Source organism: Neofelis nebulosa, chromosome 7 (genome assembly GCF_028018385.1).
Source record: "Neofelis nebulosa isolate mNeoNeb1 chromosome 7, mNeoNeb1.pri, whole genome shotgun sequence".
In the NCBI taxonomy this organism is placed as follows: Eukaryota; Metazoa; Chordata; class Mammalia; order Carnivora; family Felidae; genus Neofelis; species Neofelis nebulosa.
Genome location: NC_080788.1, coordinates 126,352,789 through 126,377,855, shown reverse-complemented (window position 1 = coordinate 126,377,855; position 25,067 = coordinate 126,352,789). Strand labels below are relative to the sequence as shown.

At 36.3% G+C, this 25,067-nt stretch overlaps 1 protein-coding gene across 7 annotated transcripts in view; it reads left to right on the top strand.

Moving 5' to 3' along the window:
* Positions 1–25,067, top strand: part of CEP128 (centrosomal protein 128) — a 385,845-nt gene that overhangs the window by 6,772 nt on the left and 354,006 nt on the right. For 6 of the 7 annotated variants that reach the window (XR_009264662.1, XM_058739906.1, XM_058739900.1 and 3 more), the window contains exons 3-5: positions 9,183–9,343; positions 11,398–11,484; positions 24,703–24,829. Coding sequence is in view for 6 of the 7 variants with exons in the window: in XM_058739906.1 (XP_058595889.1) it covers positions 9,197–9,343; positions 11,398–11,484; positions 24,703–24,829 (361 nt within the window). In the remaining variant the exon portion in view is untranslated. The remainder of the gene's footprint in view (positions 1–9,182; positions 9,344–11,397; positions 11,485–24,702; positions 24,830–25,067) is intronic. The other variant, XM_058739903.1, reaches the window with a different exon arrangement.

Sequence of the window (25,067 nt, the reverse complement as noted above, 5' to 3'; positions counted from 1 at the left end):
TTCCATGGAGTCCCAATGATTTAATTTTTAAGTGTAATTGGTTTTAAATGATATTATGTTTAGTTAAATAGTATATAAATGATATTATAGTGCATGTCATTATAATTGGATTCCTTTCTAATCCTGTAGATGATTTTAAAAATTTTAAAAAATGTTTATGTTGAGAGAGAGAATCCCAAGCAGGCTCCATACTGTCAGCGTAGAGCCCAATGTGGGGCTTGAACCCATGAACTTTGAGATCATTACCTGAGCTGAAATCAAGAGTCAGATGCTTAACTGACTAGCCACCCAGGCGCCCCTAATCCTGTAGGTTTAAAATTTTTATTCATACTTTTAAAAACATTCCCAGAAACAGTTCATGGTACAAGTCAAAGTTAAGAACTCCTAATACCTTTTTTTTTTTTTTTTAATTTGTAAGTTATATTCTCCTTCTCTCTCTCTCTCTCTCTCTCTCTCCCTCTCTCCCTCTCTCCCTCTCTCCCTCTCTCCCTCTCTCCCTCTCTCCCTCTCTCTCTCTCTGTGTGTGTATATATATAAAAAATTTTTTTTAAATGTTTATTTATTTTTGAGAGAGAGAGACAATGCAAGTGGGGGAGGCGCAGAGAGAGAGGGAGACACAGAATCCGAAGCAGGCTCCAGGCTCTGAGCTGTCAGCACAGAGCCCAATGCGGGGCTCGAACCCATGAGCTGTGAGATCATGACCTGAGTTGAAGTCAGACGCTCAACTGACTGAGCCACCCAGGTGACCTAAGTTATTTTCTTATACTTTGGAAAGAGTATATAAATCATTCTATTTATCCACTTTTAAAATTAAGAATAAATACCAAACTCTTGAATGAGTATATCAGTAAGTACGGTAAAGATATATTCTAGGTTTTTATTATAGAAGAGTTACAGGAAAGATCTAAAGATGCAAAGTAAAAAAAGAATGGGGCAAGAAAGAAATATGGGGATTGAGAAAGAGTAGCAGAAAAAGAGAAATAGGAAATACATTTACATCATGAAGAGAATGCTTTTTTAAAAAAAATTTAAGGTTTTAGGGTATGGTTTCTGAAAAAATAGATATGCTTTGCTGTCTGAAATGGGTTGTAAATATCCTTTTTAAAATTTTTTAAAGTTTGTTTGAGAGACCGAGAGAGTGCAAGTGGGGGAGGGGCAGAAAGAGAGAGGGGAAGAATGAATCCTAATCAGGCTCCACACTATCAGTGTGGAGCCTGATGCAGGGCTCGATCTCGATCTTGGAGCCTTTGGACTCTTAACTGATTGAGCCACCTAGGTGCTCTAGTTGTAAATATTCTTAACAAGAGAAAGGATTATTTAAAAGACATCTTAAAATAGCTGTAATAAATTGGATTTATGGCAGATGTAAGTATTTAATACTTTATTATGCTCATTATATAAATCTTTAAACAAGCACATATGGAATATTCCAGCCTTAAGTGCATTTCTTGGAGGGGGAGGATGTATCATAAGAAACAGAGTAGGGGAGGACAAAGAAAACATTTGAGTGGGCAGTGTATTTGGAGTTTACATAATTCTTTATGTATAGAATGCAGTGGAGAAAGCAGAGTCACAAGATGTGACTTCCAGTTCTGTTATTGTAACTTTTTAGCAAAGCCATCATGGACAAGTATTTTAGCCGTTTCTCTTCAGCAAAAGTAGAGAGTTGTAATTATACCAACTTCACAGGATTGAAATGGGAGATCAAAAGAGAAAAGACTAACAAATGCTTTGTAAGCCATATAGCAGTATGCAAATTTAAGGTACAATAGGAATAAGAACTATTTTCCTTTCTTAAAATTGTTTGGTTCCCTGGGAAAGTCAAGAGGAGTTTCTGTTTATACTTTAAAAACTAGGAGGAAGAGAACAAATGTGCTTTATAATATACTTAGGAAATTGCTGGTTTCTTTCAAAAAACTTAATGTTATACAGAGAACAAATATCCCCAACTGCTATTTATGATTGTTTAGATTTTTTTTCTCAAAAATTGCTAGCCTGTCACTTGTTTCATCAACTGCTTGGGCTTATTTTGTGCATCCTAATTTGAATCTGTTTTTTTTCTTCCACCAGTAGAAGACAGTCTGAAACCCACCTGTTTTCTGAAGGAGAGTAGGCTTGAGAAGAAACCTCAGGAAATTCACCATCCTCTGAACTAAATCAAATGATTTATTAGTAAACTATATTTTTCAGCTAGATTAGCTCTTGCTGCATAGCAGATCAAAACTGGAGGCGTATGACAATACATGTTTATTGCCTATGCAATGGGTTAGCTAAGCTGCCTGCTTATCATCTGTGGACTCAGTGATTTGTCTGTGTTCATCTGGCTGATCTAAGCTGGAAATTACTGGGCAGCCATGGATCCCACACCTTCCTACACCGTAGCCTGGGCACATCCTGATGATGGAAGCCTTGCAAGAGAGCAAGTTCCAGTGTGTAATCTCATTTCAAGCCCCTGCTTGTGCCATGTCAGCTAAAATCCTATTGGCCAAAGTGAGTCATACAGCTGAGCCCGGTTGCTGGGGCCCGGGCTGGTAACTCCACCTAGAAGTAAGGATAGTGTGTATAGGGAGGGATGAAGATTAAAGCCAAATGATGCAATGTACTGCACTCTTGTTCTGAAAGTACTTACATCAGGGAAATATTCTAAGTAGTTTTGGTCCTTCTGCTCAGGAGTAGTATATCCTTCTGGTTTTATAGTTTATAGGGATGGCTTATAGCAAAGTTGTATTACCCAATTTTCCTTCTCGTCTGTAGAGGAAAGCATTATCTTTTGAACATTTAACCTTGATTCATTCTTCATGATTGAATTGCTTGTTTTTAATTAGGGAATGAGACTGGTAGACTTCCTTTGTCTTGGTTCTTCATCTAAAATAAAGTTGCAAGCCCAACTGCTCAGTGGGGCCAGTGAGGTAACTCACCATGTGAAGCAGGTCCAGTGGGGACTGGGGCAAACAGGAAGGTGCGTGCCTCACTCTAAGGCAACTACGGCGTCCCATGTTGCAATGGGAAAATTCACCCCCAGTGTTGCCAGATCTTTGGATTTTTCAAGAGAAGCTAGAAATTGGAATTTTTATATGCGGTCTCTTTGTTTTCTAATTAAAGCTTTAAAATCACACAGTGAACATTATTTTTAAGTACATGTTGGTTGTCTGTGGTCCTCCAGTGTTCATCCACCCATTTAAGCAAAATGGTGTCAGAAACTTGGGGGTGCTCGTCTCCCTTGGTCCATGCTGATATCTTGCCCAGTCTGAAGCAGTTTGGACAGTTACTAGAAGTTGTCTCTACGCACAGAGGACTTCATTCTTGCCTGCTATTTTGGGAATAGTGTAAGAAATATTTTTTGGCTGGCAAATGCAAGCGTTCAAAACTAGGATTTAATTACAAATAATAAATCCATCTTGGGTTCGTCAGCATCCATTTCTCTTGTAAGTTTTTCTTGAGTTTTCATTTGCTGTTTTTTATCTTGACATGTTTTACTTTTTATTTAATTTTGTAAACTCCCTTGTTGATTTTAGAAGTGTGTGTGGGTGTATATCTAAAATATCTGTATCATTTTGATGGTGAAACAGGGAGGGGATTATTAAGTAACTTTGTTTTCTTTTAAAACTGATACTGATTTTTAGCAACTGGCACATATATAATTATCCGAGCAGCTCCTAGTGTTTTTCTCCATGTCCGAGTAATCTGTCCTTTTGTATGGTATATGGCCTTTTCCAGAAATAGCCCTGCTTGGTGGGCACTGGTCCGTGTAACTCTGTTCTTGAACTCAGAGGTACTGGAGTAAAGGGAGCAAAATGCAGCCTAGGAGCTGAGCCTGCCTGGCTTCACCCATGGAATAGAGTGTGGGAGCGTGAGCGGGAGAGAGAGGAAATGCATGGCAGCAACAGGAATAAATGGGACATACAATAAAAAATCAAATTGTGTGTGTGTGTGTGTGTGTGTGTGTGTGTGTATAAATGTTAATTCTCTAAGTTCTTAACTGGAGATGATGATTTAACCAGCGCTTGCGCTCCTTGCCCATGCCCTGGGGACATTGAGCAATATCTAGAGACAGTTTTAAATTTACGCCCTGGTAAAGGAATGTGAGAGCTTTGCTTATTTGTACCTTCTTTAGTTCCTTTGAGACAGATGGGTTTTAACTGGTTCCCATTTCTTTTTCTCATCCATCTGTCAAACTTCTCCTCATCCTTCGAGATGAGTGGAGGGATCCTTACCTGACTCCCCTGGCATTTTGACATATTACTTAGCTCACCACGTGTACTACTTTTATGAGTCTTTTTCTCCCCTCAAAGTCTGTGATTTTTTAATGTACTTTTATCTTCCATTTCTAATGTAGTGATTCAGTAAATGATAAATGCATGAATCTGTTGCCTCTTTGATTCTGTTTCCTTTGTCTTACATTATCTACTAACTGGCTGATGGACTGGACAGTTGATTTTGATCTTCTATTAATTTGCCAAAAGCTTTTGAGGATTTGAAGTTCCAAAGGAGCACTGGCATAAAGAAGACATGTACAATTAATAATTGTACGTGGTACTTTCTGCTGGCTTGTTTACTTTTTGTCTTGAGGGAGAAAATAAAGCTCTCAAGTCCTATAGCTATTGAAACCATGAGAAATGCTTTCTAAAATTTGAACTTAGTGATTAAGCTTAAAAGACACTTCCCACCTCCCCCAGTACTCCCTCCAACACATCGTTACCTTGAACATTGAGGACACTTGCCTTGGACAGGGCCAGCTGAGGAGCCATCACCTACTTAACATGCACTAGTCAGCCTGTGTGAAATATCACCCCCTGAGGCTGGGTGCTTATCTTTTATGGAACAGCTTGCAAATCCTAATTGTTTTAAACTGGCTCTGAGGAAAAGAGACTTGAGGACCAATAAATTATAACTCTCCTACATACAAATGTGCATCATTATAATGAAGACAGTCTGATGGCTCTTTAGGTCAAATAACAAAAGAGGTGGACGTGAGCTTGTAAAGATTCACCACAAGTCCTCTTATAGGGTTGAATGTAGTTTTACTCTCTCTGGTTGGTGTTCAGGTCTGTATATGGACATTTGTTTTTGATAGATCCTTAGTGGGAGTGAATTGATGAGAGTTCATTACTTGCTCTGGTGGCTGTATGTCTTCTTTATAAGGTTCATTAAGACAGAAGCAACAATATTTATGCCTTTAAATACTGATGTGTTGGGAACAGCTAAATAAACTATTCTAAGAATTGTACCATCTGGTTTCAGACTGAGAGTGTTCTCTAAGACTCTGGAGACTTTCACCCAAGGTCACCCCTCTTAGTCCCTTCTAGAGTCTTGGAAAAAGCTCACCATCTAAAAAGCAGACAGCGTGCATATTATCACTTTCTCATCAGTGAGAAATTTTGTTGTACCAGTAGGTGGTAGTAAGCTGCAGAGAACATTTACTGCTTTTTCTTCAGTTGGAAGAAATGCCTTTCTCACCTTTAACCGGGATTTAGGTGATTCCGCTTCTTTAAATTGTTCTTTAAAAATAATTAAGTAAATAAATAACTGGTTCTTGAAAGAGCTCTTCAGTCATTCTTCAATTTTAGCCACTCTTTTTTTTGTCAACAGATGTTATGCTCAAATTTCTTATGACGATGGGAATGGAGTTCTAACCCAATTGAATTTTCTTCTTTTAAATCATTAACCATAATGATAAAGATTTTTCTTGAGCATACATTTATGTTTTTCTACTAGTCTTAATAATTTTTCTTTGGGCTACAAATTGTAACTGCGATGAAAAAAATCGTTCATGAACCAGTTTTAATTTGTTCCCGAAGCAAAATTTGATTGCATAAGCTATCAGTGCATATTAGTATGCCTTCATGTAGTCCTTCAACTTTTAAGTTTATTCTAGTATTTAGTATGTTTCTTTATGAGAGTCCGTTTTTGAGTCTGATGACTGTCAGCAAAATTGCAAAGGTGGAATCATATAATTGAAAAAAAATTATTCTTTTTGCTCCTAAACTCATGATAAATGGTTTCTTTGGTCAGCCAGCATTGTACAGTGTGAAACAGTAGAGACTGGCATTGTGATCCCATCTCTTGAACTCCTTCATTGGTGAAGACTAGTGACATGACCCTACGTAGGCAGATGGTCAAGTAAGTTGCCTGGGAGAAGGAAACAACTACCAAGAACAAGGGAGTTCTGAATACAGCTTTTATTTAAACACCTTTTCCAGGTTGTCCACTTGTTACTAATCTGTTGTATTTATCTTTCTTTTAAGTATACATTATATTTTTCTTTCCACAGTTATTGTGGAAAATTCAGGGAAGATAGGAATGTTTAAAAAAAATAGAAAATGACTGTAACTGCTGGATAGTAAATATACTTTTGGTATATTTTCTTCCCCTTTTAAAGTTGTCTTTTCCTGCTCCTTTAAATTTGTTTACTCACAGTTTATATTCACACACAGACAACATATAATGTATATTACAAAATGGGGACTCATGCTTTTATCCTTAATGTCTCCAGAAATTAAATGTCTCCAGAAACAGACTTTTTAGAATCTGTATACTGTTTCATTGCATGAAAGGTACTGTGTTTTAATCATTGTTTTATAGTTTGAAATTTAAGTTTTTATTTTCCCTCTATTATAACTTCCCAGTAAATATCCACATATATAAATTCTGTACGTATTCCAGATGATTTTGTTAAGGGAAATTTTTGGAAATGTAGTTAGTGGGTTATAGGTACAAACTGCTCTTGATACATACTGCTTGGTTATTTTCAGACAAGTTATGTCAATTTACACATCCCCCTTAGGACAGTAGAGGACTGCTCTTTTCCCTACCAACCTGGCTAACCATAGATATTATTATTTAACAGAAAAAATTTTAATGGGCTAGCAAATCATCTCATTGTTTAATTTACATTTTAGATTAGGTAGAACAGTTTTTTTTTTTGTGTGTGTGTGTTTAAATTAATGGCCATGCATACACTTTAGTTATGTGACCATTCTCAATATGCTTTTATCAGTGTGGAATAAATCTAATGCTCTGGGTACAGTTTGGGGGGAAGATTTTCAGAGGCCTGGTCAATTTTCATTAACACCAGCGATAATAGGATATACAATATTTTTTTAAAAATTAAGTTTTTAATTATAAAATAATACAGTTTCAATGGTGAATAAAGTGTGTAATTGACACTGCTTTGTGGTTTTCTTCTTTAGTCAGCTATATTAAGGGATCTTGGGAATTATTTTAATGGCTCTCCATATATTCCCTGTAGGTTCTGATTATGTGGCTGGCATGACCCTCTTGCCAATACTAGTGGCCACTCCTTTCTCTTTTGTTTCTCCCTCCCTCCGTCAACTCTGTGTCTGGGGAGTCATGGTGTTGGCTGATGAGACATGGGCATCTTTTGATAAGGTTGAATCTCTACCACCACGGCTGCCTTTTGTGTTGTGACACTTAGGGTAGGGGCTCACTCAGTTACTTTTGAGGGTCATGTTTGACCTTGTGAGTTGTCAGTAGTTAAAGAGAGTGCTCAGTTTATATCAACAATGAAAGTAATCTGATTTCTGTTTTTATTACGGATTCTTTAATGCTTCTTCAACATTTATGACACTTATGTATAATTAACATGCTTAGTTGCTGAATGTTTCATATTTCATATAAACAAAAGTCCCGCGGAATTCTCAGATCAATCTCATCTTACATCTTGATATCTCTACAGGAGTTCCATCAGATGCAGGAGTTTGGACATCTTTTATTGCTCAAAGTAATTGAAATTAATAGCTGAAGACTGTGTGTGTGTGTGTTTACCAGTGAAATTCATGCTGGAAAGTGTGATTTTCTCTTATTAAAAAATATGTAATCCCTAGTAGGGGTAAGTGAGTGGTCTTTCTTTTTCTTTTGTATTAAGTGACAGCTACACTTAATTTAGTTCATGTTTTATTTTAAATTCGGATACCCCAGTGTTTTCACTTGTTATACACATACTTTCCAGGTGCATTCAGAATAAAGATCCAGAAAGTCTAGAATATTCTAGATCATTAACAAAAGGTTTCATTACACTGCATTTAATAAACCATAAAAAATGGCCATATAGATTTTAGGAAGATTATAACAATGTTGAAGATTGTTAACCCTCCATTAAGCAAAAAATGAAATTATTGGGATATTCAACAAACTTCCACTTTTGATCAGTTTTCTCTCATTCTTCTCTATCCCAATATTTTTTTTCTTTAAATTCCATAAAAGATTTTCTGAAACTTTTGAGATTGTCATGCATGAAATGATTTTATTTTGCATTAAATCAAAAATTGGGGTAAAGATGGGAAGAAAGCATATTTAGGGAATTTTCTGCTGATGAAACTATACTCAGGATGTTTGGCTTTCTCTTTTGGTGGAGATGTTGGGGATGCCTTCTTCTCACATACTTGTTATTATGGAATTTTTACCTCTGTTAATAGCATTTAATTCTGTATTTTAAATTAAGGCTCATGAGGGGTGCCTGGCTGGCTCAGTCAGTAGAGCATTCGACTCCTTATTTCACGGTTGTGAGTGTGAGCCCAACACTGGGTGTAAAGATAATAAAATCTCTTAAATCTCTAAAATCTCTTAGAGATAATAAAATCTCTTAAAAATAAAATCGTAACAAAAGAAGGTGCATGAGAGTGTTCACTGTACACTGAATGGGGTTTCCTTATTTTAGGTCATTTTGTGACTGTTGTATTTTTGTTTAAAGATAACACATGTTGTTACAACTTTATAGAATGGACGTCAGACTAATATTGAGACCTCTTAAGACCTATTAAGTCTTAGCTGAGAGAGTAACTTTTTGTTTTTTCAATTGTAGAGATGCCAATCTACGAGCACCTTCTACCTTGCAATGTTGTAAGATTACATGAGATACTGTATGTGAAAGTGCTTTTAAAATTTAGAAACATTGCACAAAACTAAGAGAATATTATTATTTGCAGTTGTAAACATGACTAAAATCGTATCTGAGGAATTGTTCATGTGAAGTGGAAAAAATGAAGGAGAGAGAATTACGTGGGGAAGTGACCTGTATTTTCAGGCTACGTGTTTAGAAATTGTGATATGCCACAAAGGACTAATGTAATAAATACTTAAGATCACAATGCAGGTAGTTATTTTAATCTCATATGTCCATGCTCTTTACTATTTGATTGACCTTGACCTGGGTTTGTTTTCAGGATTGTGTACCTCAATGGCAGAATCCTCCAGCGATTCAGAACACTTTCGCTCTCGTGACCGATTGAGTCGATGGACTGCCAGGTCAACATACAGGGAAAGTCTAAGTCGTCCTACAGTAGGCGTCACCGAGAAGGTCAACACTATAACGAGTACTTTACAGGTTAGTTTAACAGTGGTTGCATTTAATAGATTTTCAGTAGTTTAAACTGAGAAATAGTTTTGGTCAGTGTATTAGTTTTTTGCTGCCATAGCAAATTACCACAAACTAATTATATAATTAAATAATGATATATAATTTATAATTGTTTGTAATTAATAAAATTAATTACAATTAATAAAATACCAAAGTTATTTTCTTATAGTTCTGCACATCAAAATACAACACTGGTCTCATTGGACCCAAATCAGGGTTTGGTAGGGCTGCATTCCTTCCTGGAAGCCCATGGGACTCTGTTCCTTTGCCTCTTCCAGCTTTCAGGGGCTGCCTACATTTTTTTGGGATCCTCTTCCTTCATCTTCGAAGCCAGCAAGGGTGGGTTGAGTCCTCACTTCACATTACTCTGACTATTCTTCTGCTTCCCTCTTCTACTTCTAAGGATGCTTGTGATTACATTGGGTTCGCCCAATAATCCAGGATAATATTCCCATCTCTAGGTCCTTCACTTGAGCTGTATATCATATCTACAAAATCTCTGTTGCCATGGGAGGTTACAAATACACAAGTCACAAGGATTAGGACTTGAACGTCTTATTGTGCCTAACACAGTCAGTAAAGATATTTGAAATATGTGATAGGTTGTGGAAGCATTTTGGGATGAGGCAGTATGCCCAAATAAAATGTGTGGGAGTGAAACGAGTAGGAAGTACCACAGTTTAGCTTCTTGTGGTCATGTGCCTTTGAGAGTAATTGCTCATATTTTTACTAGGCACATTATTCATGGATGAACAATATTGAGATGCCATTTTTATTTAGGGGCTAACTTTTGGCAGTTTGAAAGGCAACCTTTTAGAAGTTTGAGTGGAGGCAGTATATATCCTTTATGTAGAAAGGGCTTGGGAAAAGAGGTGGGTGAAGGGTAACAACACAGCCATACCGAGGGTGAGGGGGGGTAGGGGAAGAAAACTCAGAAATAGAGTTTTTTTTTTTCCCCAGCCCCTTAATCTCTTATTTTTGCTTTGCCTGGATAAGCATGGATTTTGGTTTTTAATTGCTTTGGGTTAGTATTTAAAAAAAAAAAAATTTTTTTTAACGTTTATTTTTGAGAGAAAGAGAAACAGAACATGAGCAGGGGAGGGGCAGAGAGAGAGAGAGAGAGAGGGAGAGGGAGAGGGAGACACAGAATCCAAAGCAGGCTCCAGGCTCTGAGCTGTCAGCCCAGAGCCCGATGCGGGGCTCAAACTTGTGATCTGCAAGATCATGACCTGAGCTGAAGTTGGACACTTAATTGACTAAGCCACCCAGGCACCCCTGGGTTAGTATTCCTAATGAGAAGAGGCTAATTTCTGGTGGAGGGGCCATAATTTGATTTAAAACTCACAAGGCACTTTTTAAACTTACATAAACTAGCATAACATTGGATTTTTGGAGTACAAATAAATCCTTGTACTTTCCAACCAATGAGGAGACACATTAGTAAGTGTATCTTTTTTTGAAAGAAATGCCTCCATTAATCTCTGAGGTAACACCTAGCACATTTGGGTGGAAACCATTTTTGTTGAGATTAGAACTAAATTTGTTGTTTATAGCTAAAGGTTAAAGGATACTTTTTCTTCTAATCAAGTTCCACAGTGAAGTAATAATTAAAATAACATCGTTCCTAATGATTTGCTTCTCTTATACACAATCTAAAAGGTTTGTTCTCTCAGGATTCCTTTTCTATGAAGGGGGTGTGAATTAGTTGAGGTGCACAAATTAATAATGAGGAGTCTTTTCAAATTAGGGTTTTGTTCCTGACTTATTGTGGAACATTGGATAAGGATTTAAATTATGTACTTCAGATTTCACACAAGTAAATTGTGGATGGATTTGAGTTTCTCTCTCAGTGGTTTTTATATGATTTATCTGATATTTAAGAAGTACTGTATATTAATATCCAACTTAGGTATGATATAATTGTACCTTTCACAAATGGTTGACTTAGTTGTTTGACATACTACTAAGATTGAGACAAGCATTGTTTGCAACAATTATTAAAATCCATTTTGTTTTTTAAGGACACCAGTCGGAACCTGCGACAAGTAGACCAGATGCTTGGACAGTATCGGGAATATAGTAATGGACAGGCGGGTGCTATAGAACATGTGAGAATGTTTACATATGTTTGTGTTTTTTCTTACCCACCTTTTTGGAAGTGCAGTTGTTGAGAAGTAGGGATCTGAGATAAAGGAGAGAACCACTGTGAACCTTTAGTTTTTAGACTGCTTTACTATTTTGTAGTAGGTTAGCTTGTCAGATGGATTGCCAACCAGCTTATATTGATTAGTCTATTGAATTTGAAAGTTTTAAGTCAAAGGAGGAAGTATTCAGGATGTTAATTAAATTGAGACTCACTAAATTTGGGCTGGGGATACTCCTCATGGGAGTTAAGAATTTTATGGAGGGTTTCTTTTAAAGTAATACATGCTCATTGTTTAAATAAATTATAAAACTATCTCTTAGCTCCTCTCAGTTCTAGTCCAAAGAGGTAACGATCTGACAGTTCCTTGTATATCCTTCCAAGCATGTTCTATGCATGTATACACATAACTACCTTATTAATAATAGGAGTTAATTCTTTGCTTTTTAGTTTATTAGTGAAAACTTAACATTAAGTAGTAGCAGGAACAAACCTACTTTGTCATGTTGAATGTTAGATGCATAATTATGGTAGCAAATTCCCTTTGAATTGAGGAATTGAGAAATGAAATTATGTGTTAGATAAACTTCTGTATAGATAAACATTTAAAACACAAAATGTACTCTTTGGCATTAAGCCTCTGTAGTAGGCCTAGAGCTGAATGATGCTGAACTTTGGGGGTGTGGTTTTATACACAGGAGGTAAATAAACTCAACAAGTATTCCATTTCCATCTGAGTTATTAAGTACATAGAATGCAAAGCTACTCATAAAAATTAAGACACTGGAGAGCAAGAGTCTTTGATTTTGCTTTAGGCCATTCCTTAGTCCAGTTCCCCCAAATTCTTGGTCTGTTAAAACAGTTGGCTCTCAGTGTTTTTTCCCTGCAGCATACAGAGGAGTCTGTCATTCATTGCCTTCTATTAATACTTACTCATGAGAGCGATGATTTTTACCCTGCCACCTGTAACTTACCTGGGGCAATATCTGCCATAATCTGTGGGAATATGTATAATTTGGAAAGAGTATTTCCCATGACAAGTGATTCTGATGGGCTCCTCAATGAAAATTGCTTTCTTAGCATTAAATCGTTTTATTTACTGGTATGGAATAGATCATACCTTAAAAGTGAGGTGGGTTTTTGTTTTGTTTTGTCTTTTTGTTTTTGATTAAGATCCCTTTAGTTCTAATTTATTTTTTAATTTACATCCAAGTTAGTTAACATACAGTGCAATGATGATTTCAGGAGTAACTCCAGTGATTTGTCACCTACGTATAATACCCAGTCCCTATCCCAACAAGTGTCCTCCTTAAAGCCCTTTGCCCAGTTAGCCCATTCCCCCACCCACAACCCCTCCAGCAACCCTGTTTGTTTTCTGTACTTAAGACTATCTTATGGTTTGTCCCCATCCCTGTTTTTATTTTATCTTTGCTTCCCTTCCCTTATGTTCATCTGTTTTGTATCTTAAATTCCACATATGAGTGAAGTCATATGATATTTGTCTTTCTCTGACTAATTTCACTTAGTATAATATCCTCTAGTTCCATCCATGTTGTTGCAAATGGCAAGATTTCATTCTTTTTGATCACCAAGTAATATTCCGTTGTGTGTATACATATATACACACCATGTCTTCTTTATCCATTCATCTGTTGATGGACATTTGGGCTCTTTCCATACTTTGGCTATTGTTGATAGTGCTGCTATAAACATTGGGGTGTATGCACCCCTTTGAAACAGCACTTCTGTATCCTTTGGATAAATGCCTAGTAGTACAATTGTAAATCAATGTGTGTTTTGTTTAGGGAGGGACCCTGGAGAGTAATTTTTTTTTTCTTTTGGAGGCTATGCTGCAACTCCTACAAGTCTTCTTGCTGTAAAACCTGTTTTCTTTCTTTCTTTCTTTCTTTCTTTCTTTCTTTCTTTCTTTCTTTCTTTCTTTCTTTCTTTCTTTCTTTCTCTTTCTTTCTTTCTTTCTTTCTTTCTTTCTTTCTTTCTTTCTTTCTTTCTTTCTTTCTTTCTTTCAAGAGCAAGAGGGAGAGAGAACACATGTGAGTGAGGGAGGGGCAGAGGGAAAGGGAACAAAGAATCTCAAGGAGGCTCTGTGCTCAGCTCAGAGACTCCTGTAGGGCTTGATCTCAGATCATAACCTGAGCTGAAATCGAGAGTTGGAGCTTAACCAACTGAGCCACGCTGGCGCCACCCCCCTTTTTTTAAACTTTTTTTTTTTTTTTTTTTTTTTAGTTAATCCACTATTTAACTGTTAAAAATTTCTCTATGCTAAATATACATTGCCTTGGTGAAATTAGCATTTCTTTTTTGAAATACGAGAGACTTTCTGTAAAGTGAGACCAATTTGCTTGCTATAGGGAAGACAAGAATTTTTATTAACTTAGATTTTATGAATGATTCTGTTGCTCCACCTTATGAAATGGATAAGTCATGTGTTTGTGTATATCTATGCGTATTTAATATTTGTTTTATTGGGTTTTAACTTTGTGAACATAATTTACAGAAGTTGAGAGGAAATCTGAACATTTGATGTAGCATTTCCCTCCTGAGATGATCTTCCCCAACAAGAGAACTGTGAGAATTACTCCTGTTGGTTTGTAAAGCCTAAGGTCAAGAGTCCGGTCACTTTTTTGATGACGTTTACTTGAAATATATACATCAGTTCACTTTTTTACCTTGAATCTTTATAACCTCCAATCCTGTATTTTATTTTTTGCTCCTTAAATGTGAAGGTCTCTCTATGAGGAGTTGAGCAGTGTTAAAGCATCAGCGATGGGTCTGTAGGACCTTCTAGAGAAGCAGCACCTTCCTTTTCTTGGTCTCTTTGGGAATTTCTCCATATGCTTAGTATATCCCAGACACTTTTTGTATATTAACTCATTTAGTTCTCTCAATAATTCCATTAGGTAGGTACTTTGATTATCCTCATTTGCAAGATAAAAACACCGGGGCACAGAATGCTGGCTAACTTGCCCATGGTCTCACAGCTAGTTAGCAACAGACCCATGGATAGGCTGTTATCCCAAAGCTCAGCATCAGGATTCATTTACCTCACTGAGTCATGGTTGCTCACATTTTTGTGATGCTGGAGTTCATATTTCTGAAGATTGGGATTTTGGATTCGAAGTTTGAAGGGCTAAATACTTTATGTTGCTAAACTACATTTTAGAGATTATTTTAACTGACTGAACAGCAGAAACCCACTGTCACACAAGTCATTAATGTTACAGCTGATGCAATGTCCAGAATGAGAGTTAGGTGAGACAAATAGAGAAATAGAATTGGGAAGAAATCTGACACTGAGCTAGAATCGGCATTGACAGATTGTCAGAGTTGGCAGGTCTAGCTGCCACTTAGGCAATATGTGGGTTCTGCAACTTGCCTACATCAGCATCAATTTTTCCCTTCCTCCTAAATAACAACCACTGATTTTTTTTTTTTTTTTTTTTTTTTTTTTTACTAGCCTTTTTTGCAGCCATTCCAAATGAGCCGTATTTAGTTGATAGTATGTCTCAGGGTCTTTGGGCCCAATGAACTTCTTGACTTTACGAAGTGTCAGTTTGCATTATTTCTCATGCTGTAAATTTCTTGGGAGGTCTGGGAACATTTGGGCAAAAGGGGACCTGTGGGGAAGGTTTTATTTGAAAGCTTACTGTGAAGATTTGGAATATATTATACTCCCGTATTAAATAGTGCAATTGATAAGCTTAGTATTTAAAATATTTCTAAAACTGTGCATTCCTATTCATGAGAGAATGGGGTCTGTTTTTGTGTTAATACTGTAAAAATGGAATGCCCTCAAGAAAGAATATTCAACATAAAAAGTTAATACCTTTTGCAGTGGAAATTTGGACTGTAGCTGAGACTCCAGTAGTTAATATTGGTTATAAAAGAAAAATACAATTGTCTTGATTCAAATCAGCAGACTTTTTAAGTTCATATTTTAAAGTAAAGATTGTTGAAAATATCATAATATCAGATTGGTGAAGATATAGTAATATGAAATTAGAACTTAGGAGACTTGCATTCATATGTAATTTCTCTTCTAATTAAGTACTCTGATTAAAATTTCCTTTTGAGAGTAATAGGATGCTACCATCTGGCATGTGGACTTTGGAAATTTGAATGTTAAATAAAAAGTGGAGGTTTTTTTGTTCTATTCAGTGGGTTTCACTTCTCAATATACTTAGTGACATCCCAGAATGATAATGGTAATGGTTGAGGGCCAGGCACAAACCACTTGTAATATCCCAAAGCTAATGGTATCTGCCCTTTTTTTCTGGCTGAGTTTTCGTAATTGTCCTGAAGGTGAGACTTGTTCAGTCTTTTAATAACGTTAAAGTTAAGTAGTAAGAGTCTATGGGTAAGAAATTATAATCAAACAAATTCTGTTATGACTTTTTTATAAATATATTTTGGATCTTAAGAATTAGGTTCTTGGAGTATATTTAAAATTATATTACTAAGTCCTTAATGAAACTGCTGGACAGGAGAATAATTTTTACAGAATTTTGCTTTGAGGGTAATGGAGAAATGTAGACTCTGGAGTCAGACTTGAAATTTAATCCTGATTTTTCCACTAGAAACCATTTCATTGACTTTGGACAAGTTATTAAACTTTTCTAAACTTGAGTTTCATCATCTGAAAAATGAACATAGTTATATATCCCTCATTATAACTAACATTTATTGAAGTGGTCACACAGTCACACTGTTTAGAAACTTGCTAAACATTCATGTTTCTGTTGTTTCTTTAATTCATCTGATAATCCCTACCTTGAAGCATTTGCTGTGTTCTTTTTTTAAAAATTTTTTTTAATGTTTATTTTTGAGAGAGAGAGCGAGTGTGTGCGTGCGCAAGTCAGGGAGGGGCAGAGAGCAAGGAAGACACAGACTCTGAAGCAGGTTCCAGGCTCTGAGCTGTCAGCATAGAGCCCAATGTGGGGCTGTAACTCACGAGCTGTGAGATCATGACCTGAGCTGAAGTCAGATGCTTAACCGACTGAGCCACCCAGGTGCTCCTTGTTTGCTGTGTTCTTAATATAGTACGTGGTACATTCTAGGCACTCAGTATTTTCCTTTCTTTGAATTCATTGGGCCCAGACTCAGTTTCATTTGTGTATAAACAACATAATGTGTTGCGACATTCACAGGGATATGTATGTCTGATTATTTTGACTTCAAAGTATATGCTAAATTAGACAACGTATGTAAGATTAGTTTTTGTCTATCTTGTGTTCATGAATATGTCTGTCCACTCATAATACACTAAGATGCTAATAAGAGCACACTCCATCTTCCATGAGTGCTCATTTATTAACATCAAAATATTATATACAAATATTTTTTGAATACTTTCAAAATTATTAGAATGTAGTGGTATACGGGCTTTGAATATATGAGATTTCATTTAAAAATAAAATAGCTACATAAATAAAAATGATGTATTTTTGAAAGGGAGTTTTTCAATTTCAGGAATAGTATTATGGGCTTATATTTCCATAAATCAGCATATGGAGAGAGGTTAGGCAAAGCAGCTGGAGCTAATGATCTTTTGGTAAATAAAAAATAAGATAGCAGCAACCATTTTAAAAATACATTTGAGCAACAGATGGTGGGACTGGAAAAATATGCAAACCATAAATTTTCACTCTTGTTTATTTTTTTAAAACTCTTCTCCTCCCCCTCCTCCTCTTCCTTCTTGTTTTAATAGTAGAAGACAAATAGACTGAGGAACCAAAATAGAGCTGATATGATTAATTCTACAACCAATGTATTTTGTAGTCTCTTGTCAGGTAAACTTTGGCATTGTGTAGAAAAATAGTCAGTGAAGGAAAGCCAGGCATAAAAGCACTTAAAGTGCCCATGGATGACATCATTATCCTGCACAGAAGTTTTAAACAACATCTTTTCTGCCTCTACTTTTACCCTGCATTTTTGCCAAGCTGACCTTTAACATGTGTGAATAGAAATACTTTAATTTTTTGATGTCATTATTATAGACATATCTGAACTTACAACACTGTTTCTGTGGTCACCAGTGCTATATATGTTGTGAATGTTTGCTGAATACTGACTCTTTAGTGTTAGGTGAAAATAAAACTAAGTCATTAAGCAGAATATTTAGATATTTCTAATTTCTGCTGAACTATGTAGCTAAGTCAATGCAGTTATCCATACCTGACCAAATTTGCATGCATTTCTGTATAATCTATGTTATGTTAGGGGACACATTTTCTTAGTATGAAAATAAGAGACAACTTAGAGTAAAAAAAGTACCTGAAGAAACTGAATGGAATCTTTACATAGTTTCCAGAATTCAAGGCCTACTTTATAATTTTTTTTTTTTTAATTTTTTTTTAACGTTTATTTATTTTTGAGACAGAGAGAGACAGAGCATGAACGGGGGAAGGTCAGAGAGAGGGAGACACAGAATCTGAAACAGGCTCCAGGCTCTGAGCTGTCAGCACAGAGCCCGACGCGGGGCTCGAACTCATGGACCGCGAGATCATGACCTGAGCCGAAGTCAGCTGCTTAACCGACTGAGCCACCCAGGCGCCCCTCAAGGCCTACTTTAAAGTGCAGCATTTATAACTTTTACCAAGGTTATTGCTGGCTTTTTTTTTCCCCCCTTCAGTTGTGTTTTTATTTGTGTGGAAGGTAATTAGTTGATGACTGATAGCTAGTATATTTGTGTGTGAATAATCAGTATCCCTTGTGTATTTCTATTATGGTCTCTAGAATAATGGTAAATATCTTTTAAGAATTTCCTAATGACTATTTTTTGTGTGATTATTTTCCCCCCTCTCACAGTGAACATAGTCAAGGATAGAATTAGTTTTTTAGAGAATGTGAATTTGTGAGATACACTATTAGTGAAGCAGTTACTGTTGCCATATATTTACCAAAAAAGTTGATACATCTCATCTTCCCATATTGAAGCCTAATTTTATTGAATGGCTTATTTCTTAGGTATTTCTGATAGTGTTGGTGGAGTTGATGCCTAGCTTCCTAGCTGTTTACTATTGCTTGGAAACTTTACCTTCCTAGGGACTGGTCAAGAAATTTGCTCTTACAAATTTTGGAAAGTCAGTATTTTTAACCTAAAAAAGCAGACCAGAGTTGCTGGTCCCCGGTAGATAGAGTTAACATATTCTTTGCTGGATACCGCTTTAAAACCGCTACTGGATGCCTGGAGCAGCCGTTTGAGGACCCTGAAAAGTAAATACAGGCAGTTCTGATTGCATGGTTTGGCTGTGCGTGAGTTCCATTACCCCAGTTTGTTCAAATAACACCAGTCCCTAAACAGCACAGTTTGAATTTCAGTTAACAAAGTTTATTAACTGTGAGTAACTGCAAAAAGTTCAAACTTTGCTTCTAGTTCTTCAATTCACATATTACTATGTAAATAGCAGATCACTGCTTTTGAAGTCTGTTGCTGATTGGTCGTAGGTAATAAAACACACGGTTGTGTTACTTCCCTGTCTTCTAATGATAAACCAGTTTGCCATTTTACAAGAACAACAAATAATAAAGGGATTGGCTAACAGTGCAACAATGAGATGGAAAGTGATCATGCTGGGAGTGAAAGTTGAATCATATTATGGAGGAGTTATATGTGGAATTATAAAGACATGACTGAGAGTGGGAATATTGATGCTGCTGCTACTCAAAGGTCCCTCGATTGCCTACAACTGCCATAACAAAAACTACCTTATACTGAGCAAACTAATCTTCCTAGGCATTATTCTAATTATTTTGCGTACATTGTCTTATTGTATCCTCTAACGAAAGTATGTGAGAGTTATTATCTGATATGGTGTGAAATATATGGATAGGAGCAGAAGCAGCATAGCTGAGGAAGTCACTGCTAGGCTTCCCTCTGGACTTTCTGAATCATGTGTTTTTTTTTTTTTTTGTTTGTTTGTTTGTTTTTGTTTTTAACCAATCACACCTCTTATTTGGAGAACCCATTGCTGCCTGGATGATCTCCTTTCATAGACTTGATTTGCAATATAGTTAGTCCTTTTGAGTTATACACTCTTTTCCAGTTCATTAAACTTGCCTTCTATTTTTGTCTCTAATTAGAGTTCTTCTTCTCCTCCTCCTCCTCCTCCTTCTTCTTCTTTTTAAAGTTTAAAGGCACAGAGAGAGGGGGAGAGAGAGAGAATCCTGAGCAGGCTCCTCATTGATAGCGTGGAGCCCGATGTGGGGCTCAAACTCAGGAACCGTGAGATCATGATCTGAGCTGAAATCTAGAGTTGGACGCTTAACTGAGTGAGCGACCCAGGAGCCCCTCTGATTAGAGTTTTTCCAAATAGAGTCTTCACAGAGCTTACAGAGCTCTATGAGAATTTTAAAGTTTGATATTTTTATTTTAATGGTAATCTAAAAGCTTATGTTTTACAAAATTTCATTTATTTACTAGTTGGCAAAATAATGAGTTGGTTTCCTACTCAAAAGTAGTGACCAAGGACTTTTTTTCTCTTTGAGGATTATCAACTCACATATTTATGAATATTTGAAGTGTTTGAATCCATTGTAGTTCATATTTCTATTGATGCTCAAATTATTTCATCATTTCCTAGAGGGAGATCTCTTGACTTCTGAGTTTGAAGGCATGTCTTGACAATTTGGATAAACTACCTTATAATTGCCCTTCAGTTTCAGCGACCAAGTTTCATTTGTATTTATCCCAGTACATAGTAGTAATGCTTCAATTATTTTATTTTAACATCAAATGAAAGGAGATAAGCGAATAGACTTAAAATGTAAGTGATACATTTATGTCAAGTTGAGGTGAAAAAAATGCGCCATAACATGTTCTGGGATGAGGGGCTTATAGTATTTCAGATAGGGGAAATTGGGTGAAAATGGAGGCATCGAGGGGCGCCTGGGTGGCGCAGTCGGTTAAGCGTCCGACTTCAGCCAGGTCACGATCTCGCGGTCTGTGAGTTCGAGCCCCGCGTCAGGCTCTGGGCTGATGGCTCGGAGCCTGGAGCCTGTTTCCAATTCTGTGTGTCTCCCTCTCTCTCTGCCCCTTCCCCGTTCATGCTCTGTCTCTCTCTGTCCCAAAAATAAATAAAAAACATTGAAAAAAAATTTAAAAAAAAAAAAAAAAAAAAAAAATGGAGGCATCGCTTGGTATGTATAGAGATAGTGATTGCTAAACTCTTAGAACCTGTACCATTGGAGTCTGTACCATAGTCTTGTGGGGAGCGTTAGTTTCAGCAAAAAGACATCATCCATCATAGTAAATCTTAAATGAGTTTTACTAGTATTTTTTTCTTTGTTTAGTGTTTGTTTTGTTTTTTGTTGCTTTGTTTTTCATTTAATTTCAAGTTGGGCCTGCTTTTTGCATGTAGTTAAGGGTTAAAATCCTAAAGAATATGGAACAACTTTCATAATATCATTATCTCTTTATCTCTTTGTTTTTGTGTTTTAAGAGTTATTGGCTTCATACATCATGATTAGATTTTGTGCAGTATCTCTTGTGTTACTCCTACTTGAAATGTAGATTTTAATTCTATTACATTTTTAGTTTTGTATCTTAGGATCTGTTTTTGCCATATTTGTAGGAGTAATTAAAAAATGTTTACCTTTTACCATTTACATTATAGTTCTTGGTTTTTTATATATCAGCCTGTTTATCTGTTCAGTGGCTTATGATATCTTTTTAGGGTTTTAAAATGAGGTTGCCAAATAATTGGTCTAACCTTTTATAAATTTCCAACATTTGTTATTACTTCTAGATTTTAGGGTAATGTATCATTTGTCTTATTCTGTACTATTTTCCATATGGTTCCATGGTGGGGTTTTATTTTGTTTTTGTTACTAGGAAGTGTGTGTGTGTGTGTGTGTGTGTGTGTGAATGTGTGTATAAATTCATTTTATTCATCAGCTTTTAGTTACAGCTTAGGATTTGTTAGCAAATAAACCCACATAAAAAGGATGCTGGCAAGTTCTCCTTCTGGCATCAGTAGATAAGATTATTTGGGATCAACTCTCCTATTTGGAACAGTTAGAAAAGCAAAAAAAAAGAGGCGGGCGCCTGGGTGGCTCAGTTAGTTGAGCATCCGACTCTTGATCTCGGCTCAGGTCATGATTCCAGGGTCATGGGATTGAGCCCCATGTCAGGCTCTGCGCTGAGCATGGAGTCTGCTTAAGAGTCTCTCCTTCTCTCCCTCCCTCCCCCTCTGCCCATCTGCCTTGCTCATGTGCTTGCTCTGTCTCTTCTATAATACCAAAAATGAAGTAAAAAATAATACTGTGACTGTGAATCTAGCAGAGAACAACCAAGGCTGCGGGGAACTTTATAGTCTAGGTCTGGTAAAGCTCTGGCAAAAATAGAAGTCTAGAAGGAGTCCTGCATCTGGGACTCTTCTCTTAAGTTAGTAGCTGATTTCAAAAGAGATTGCTTAGAAGCAGAGAGGGTAGGATGAAAGCTATCAATAGACTGAAGAGGCCAGGGAGACCAAAACTAGAATTTAGGAATCTTCCAGCTTTCATTTGAGACCCGAAAGAGTGATAGTGTAGGAAAAAATGATGAGGTGAAAATGAGAGAAGAAATGAACTGAAAAATAGACCAGCCCTGGTGGGAGCAGAAGCCCAGTTTTCAGTCATCTTGGTTCCTAACTAGATTAAGGTGGTTTCGGTTTCCTGGTGATTCTAGCCTGACTTTGTCCTAGAAGAAAAACCAAATCTCTTTTGAAGGAAGATGTCATCATCTAGAGTTTCAAATAATCTCCACAATTTTTCATATACAATGTCTATGACATGATAATCAGGCATAAGAAAATATAAGAGGTGACTGAAAATCAAGGGAAAAAACAGACAATAGAAACATACATGCTAATATTAAAAAAAAAAAAATCTGATTAACCTGTTCAAGAAATTAAAAGACAAGATTGAGGATTTTGACAAAGAATTGGAAACCCCCAAAAAAGAACCAAATGAAAATTACATAAACTGAAAAATATAACTAAAATAAGCAAATAAATAAAAACCAATCCTGTTAAGTATAGGTTAAATAGCTGTTTTTTACCAAAAAATGGCTGGAACTGATCCATGAATTCAGCAAAGTCGCAGTATATAAAATCAATGCACAGAAATCAGCTGCATTCCTATACACCAATAATGAAACAACAGAAAGAGAAATCAAGGAATAGATCCCATTTACAATTGAATTGGAAGATAGGCCAGCATAAGGTATCCAAAAAGAAAAATGGATGAATGAAAGAACCAAATAATTCAGAAAACGATGACATATGGGATTTGGTAAAAAGATAGCTTGAATATATCTCAATTTTCAGAAGGAGAGGGAGGAGAGAAAGGGGCAGAAACAGTATTTGAAGAGATGATGGCTGAGAATTTATAACAGGGAAGATACCGAGGTACAGGTTCCATGATCTCTATGGGTCAAAGATGGGATAACTACAAGTAAAGCTTCACATTGTCATATCACAGTAAAGACATTAACAATCATAGTCAAACAGAAAATCTTAATAACTAGAACTTAAAAGGGCAGACAACTCACAAAAAGAGCAGTAATAAGAAACAGCAGCTGACTTTGCTTCTAAAAGGATAATAACATCAGGCTTCACTTGAAAGATGTGAATAATAAAGATAAACAAGAAAAAGTTAATAGAGCTGGTTCTGTCACTAACTTGTGTGATCTAAAGTCATTTTACATTTCCAGTCCATTTTTCATGTTATAGTTTAGATTTGAGCTTCTTAACATGGTTTTATTTTATTTGGAGCTTACCCTAGGTTATTGATACACTGTTTTGTGTTCACTGTGTAAATACTTTGGTCTACTTACATGTTGGATTTAATGTTACTTATGTATAAATTACTCTCAAGGTCGACCTTGTTTTCCTGGGCCTCATCTGTTTATTTCTCTGGATTAATAGGCTGGGTTCTATAGCTAGTGAATGCACAGGCAGGATGGTTTGCGTATGTAGATCCCAATTTAGAGAAGTAGGGGGAAAATTAGCCTCCCCCCCCCCCCCGAAATGAGAACATTAGGAGGTACATTCTTGAAATTTTATTTCTTTTAATCCAGAATTTTAACCTTGGTTTTCTAGCAGAGCTAAAGCCAGATAACCAAAAATGAAAGGGTTTGCTCATTTGTGATTCATATTCTTGTGTTTCATCTTGTGCTTTCCCTTCAATGGAGGCTACCTTTTTTTCTGCACAGTTCCCCAAGGAAACAACTCGTTTTCTTCATAAGTGATGTTCTACTCTTTAATTCTGGCTGAATTTAGGAAACCCTCTCCTCTCAATCAGTTTTTTTGACATTCTCTTTAAAGAGTTATGGGTGACTTGTTCTATGGATCAGTTCATTATTAATATTATGTTTTATTTATCCTTGGATAGGATGCCTAGACTTTCAGGTTCTGAATTCCTAGCAATTCAGGGTATGTGGATTTTCTTCAGCTTTAATCTCTGTTCCCTTGGGTTTCATTTGAAACCTTTTTTCAGGTCTGTAGCTGGGTACGGCTCTGGACATTATTCTTTGTATTTGGTGTCTTGTTATTTAATACAGCCTTTTAGGTCTAAAAGATGTTTTCTTATAACCCCTGTTGGCTGACTCCCTAATAATCTGAAGAGAGCATTTGGACAACTGTAATCCCTAGTATGTATTAACAATTTGACATCTGACCACATAGTTTTCTGGGATTTGAAGTCTTTGAATCAAGAATTTAAAAAATGTTCTGATACACAATTGGACAGTGCACATGATTTTAATAGAAGCAGTCGCTCTAAGAGCTGGTCAGTTTCCTGTTTGTTACAGATCTGGGGCTTCTAAAGGAATGTTTACAAGAGGAAGACTCTCCTTTCAGACACATTGGCCTTCTTATGTTTCTAAGCATGGGTGGCACATACATTAAACATTTTATCTGGAGACATCTCTTTCACATTCTGCTAATAGAAAGATGGAATAGGTAGCAACAGATGTTATTTAAAACCAGATGTTAGAATTGGTTCTAGAATATTTATGTTTACTGTGTTTCTATTTCCTAACATAACTTACTTCAAATTTTTTTCGGATATAAAGTCTCTTTGGAAAGTCAGATTTTTCTGAAATAGCTTTAAAAATCTCTTGTCTGTTTGTATTTGGAGTTGTTTAAAGAGAATAAATTTTCCTTCACTATGTTCTTTAATTTAGTTAAAAGAAAGCTTGGAACAATCAATAGGCCAATTGCGGAGTCAGCGTTTATTGAGAAACTCAGGAGGGAGAAGTATTTCTGTTACAAGTCTGAGTGCAAGTGACCTCGATGGTGGCACTGTGACAGGTAAACTCTTCAGAGATGTTTTGAAACCCCCCCCCCCCTTTTTTTTGTTTTGTTTTGTTTTGTTTTACAGATATTCCTGAAGTACATATTGAATGCATTTAATCTTTGGAGAAATAGAACCCATACATAAAATCAAAAAATGATGTTTAGAAGATGCAGTCGTCAGTTATTTTATGGTGCCTAATTTGAAGTGTGTTCAGTGAGACTTTGTTACTCTATTACTTTTGTTCTCAGACTC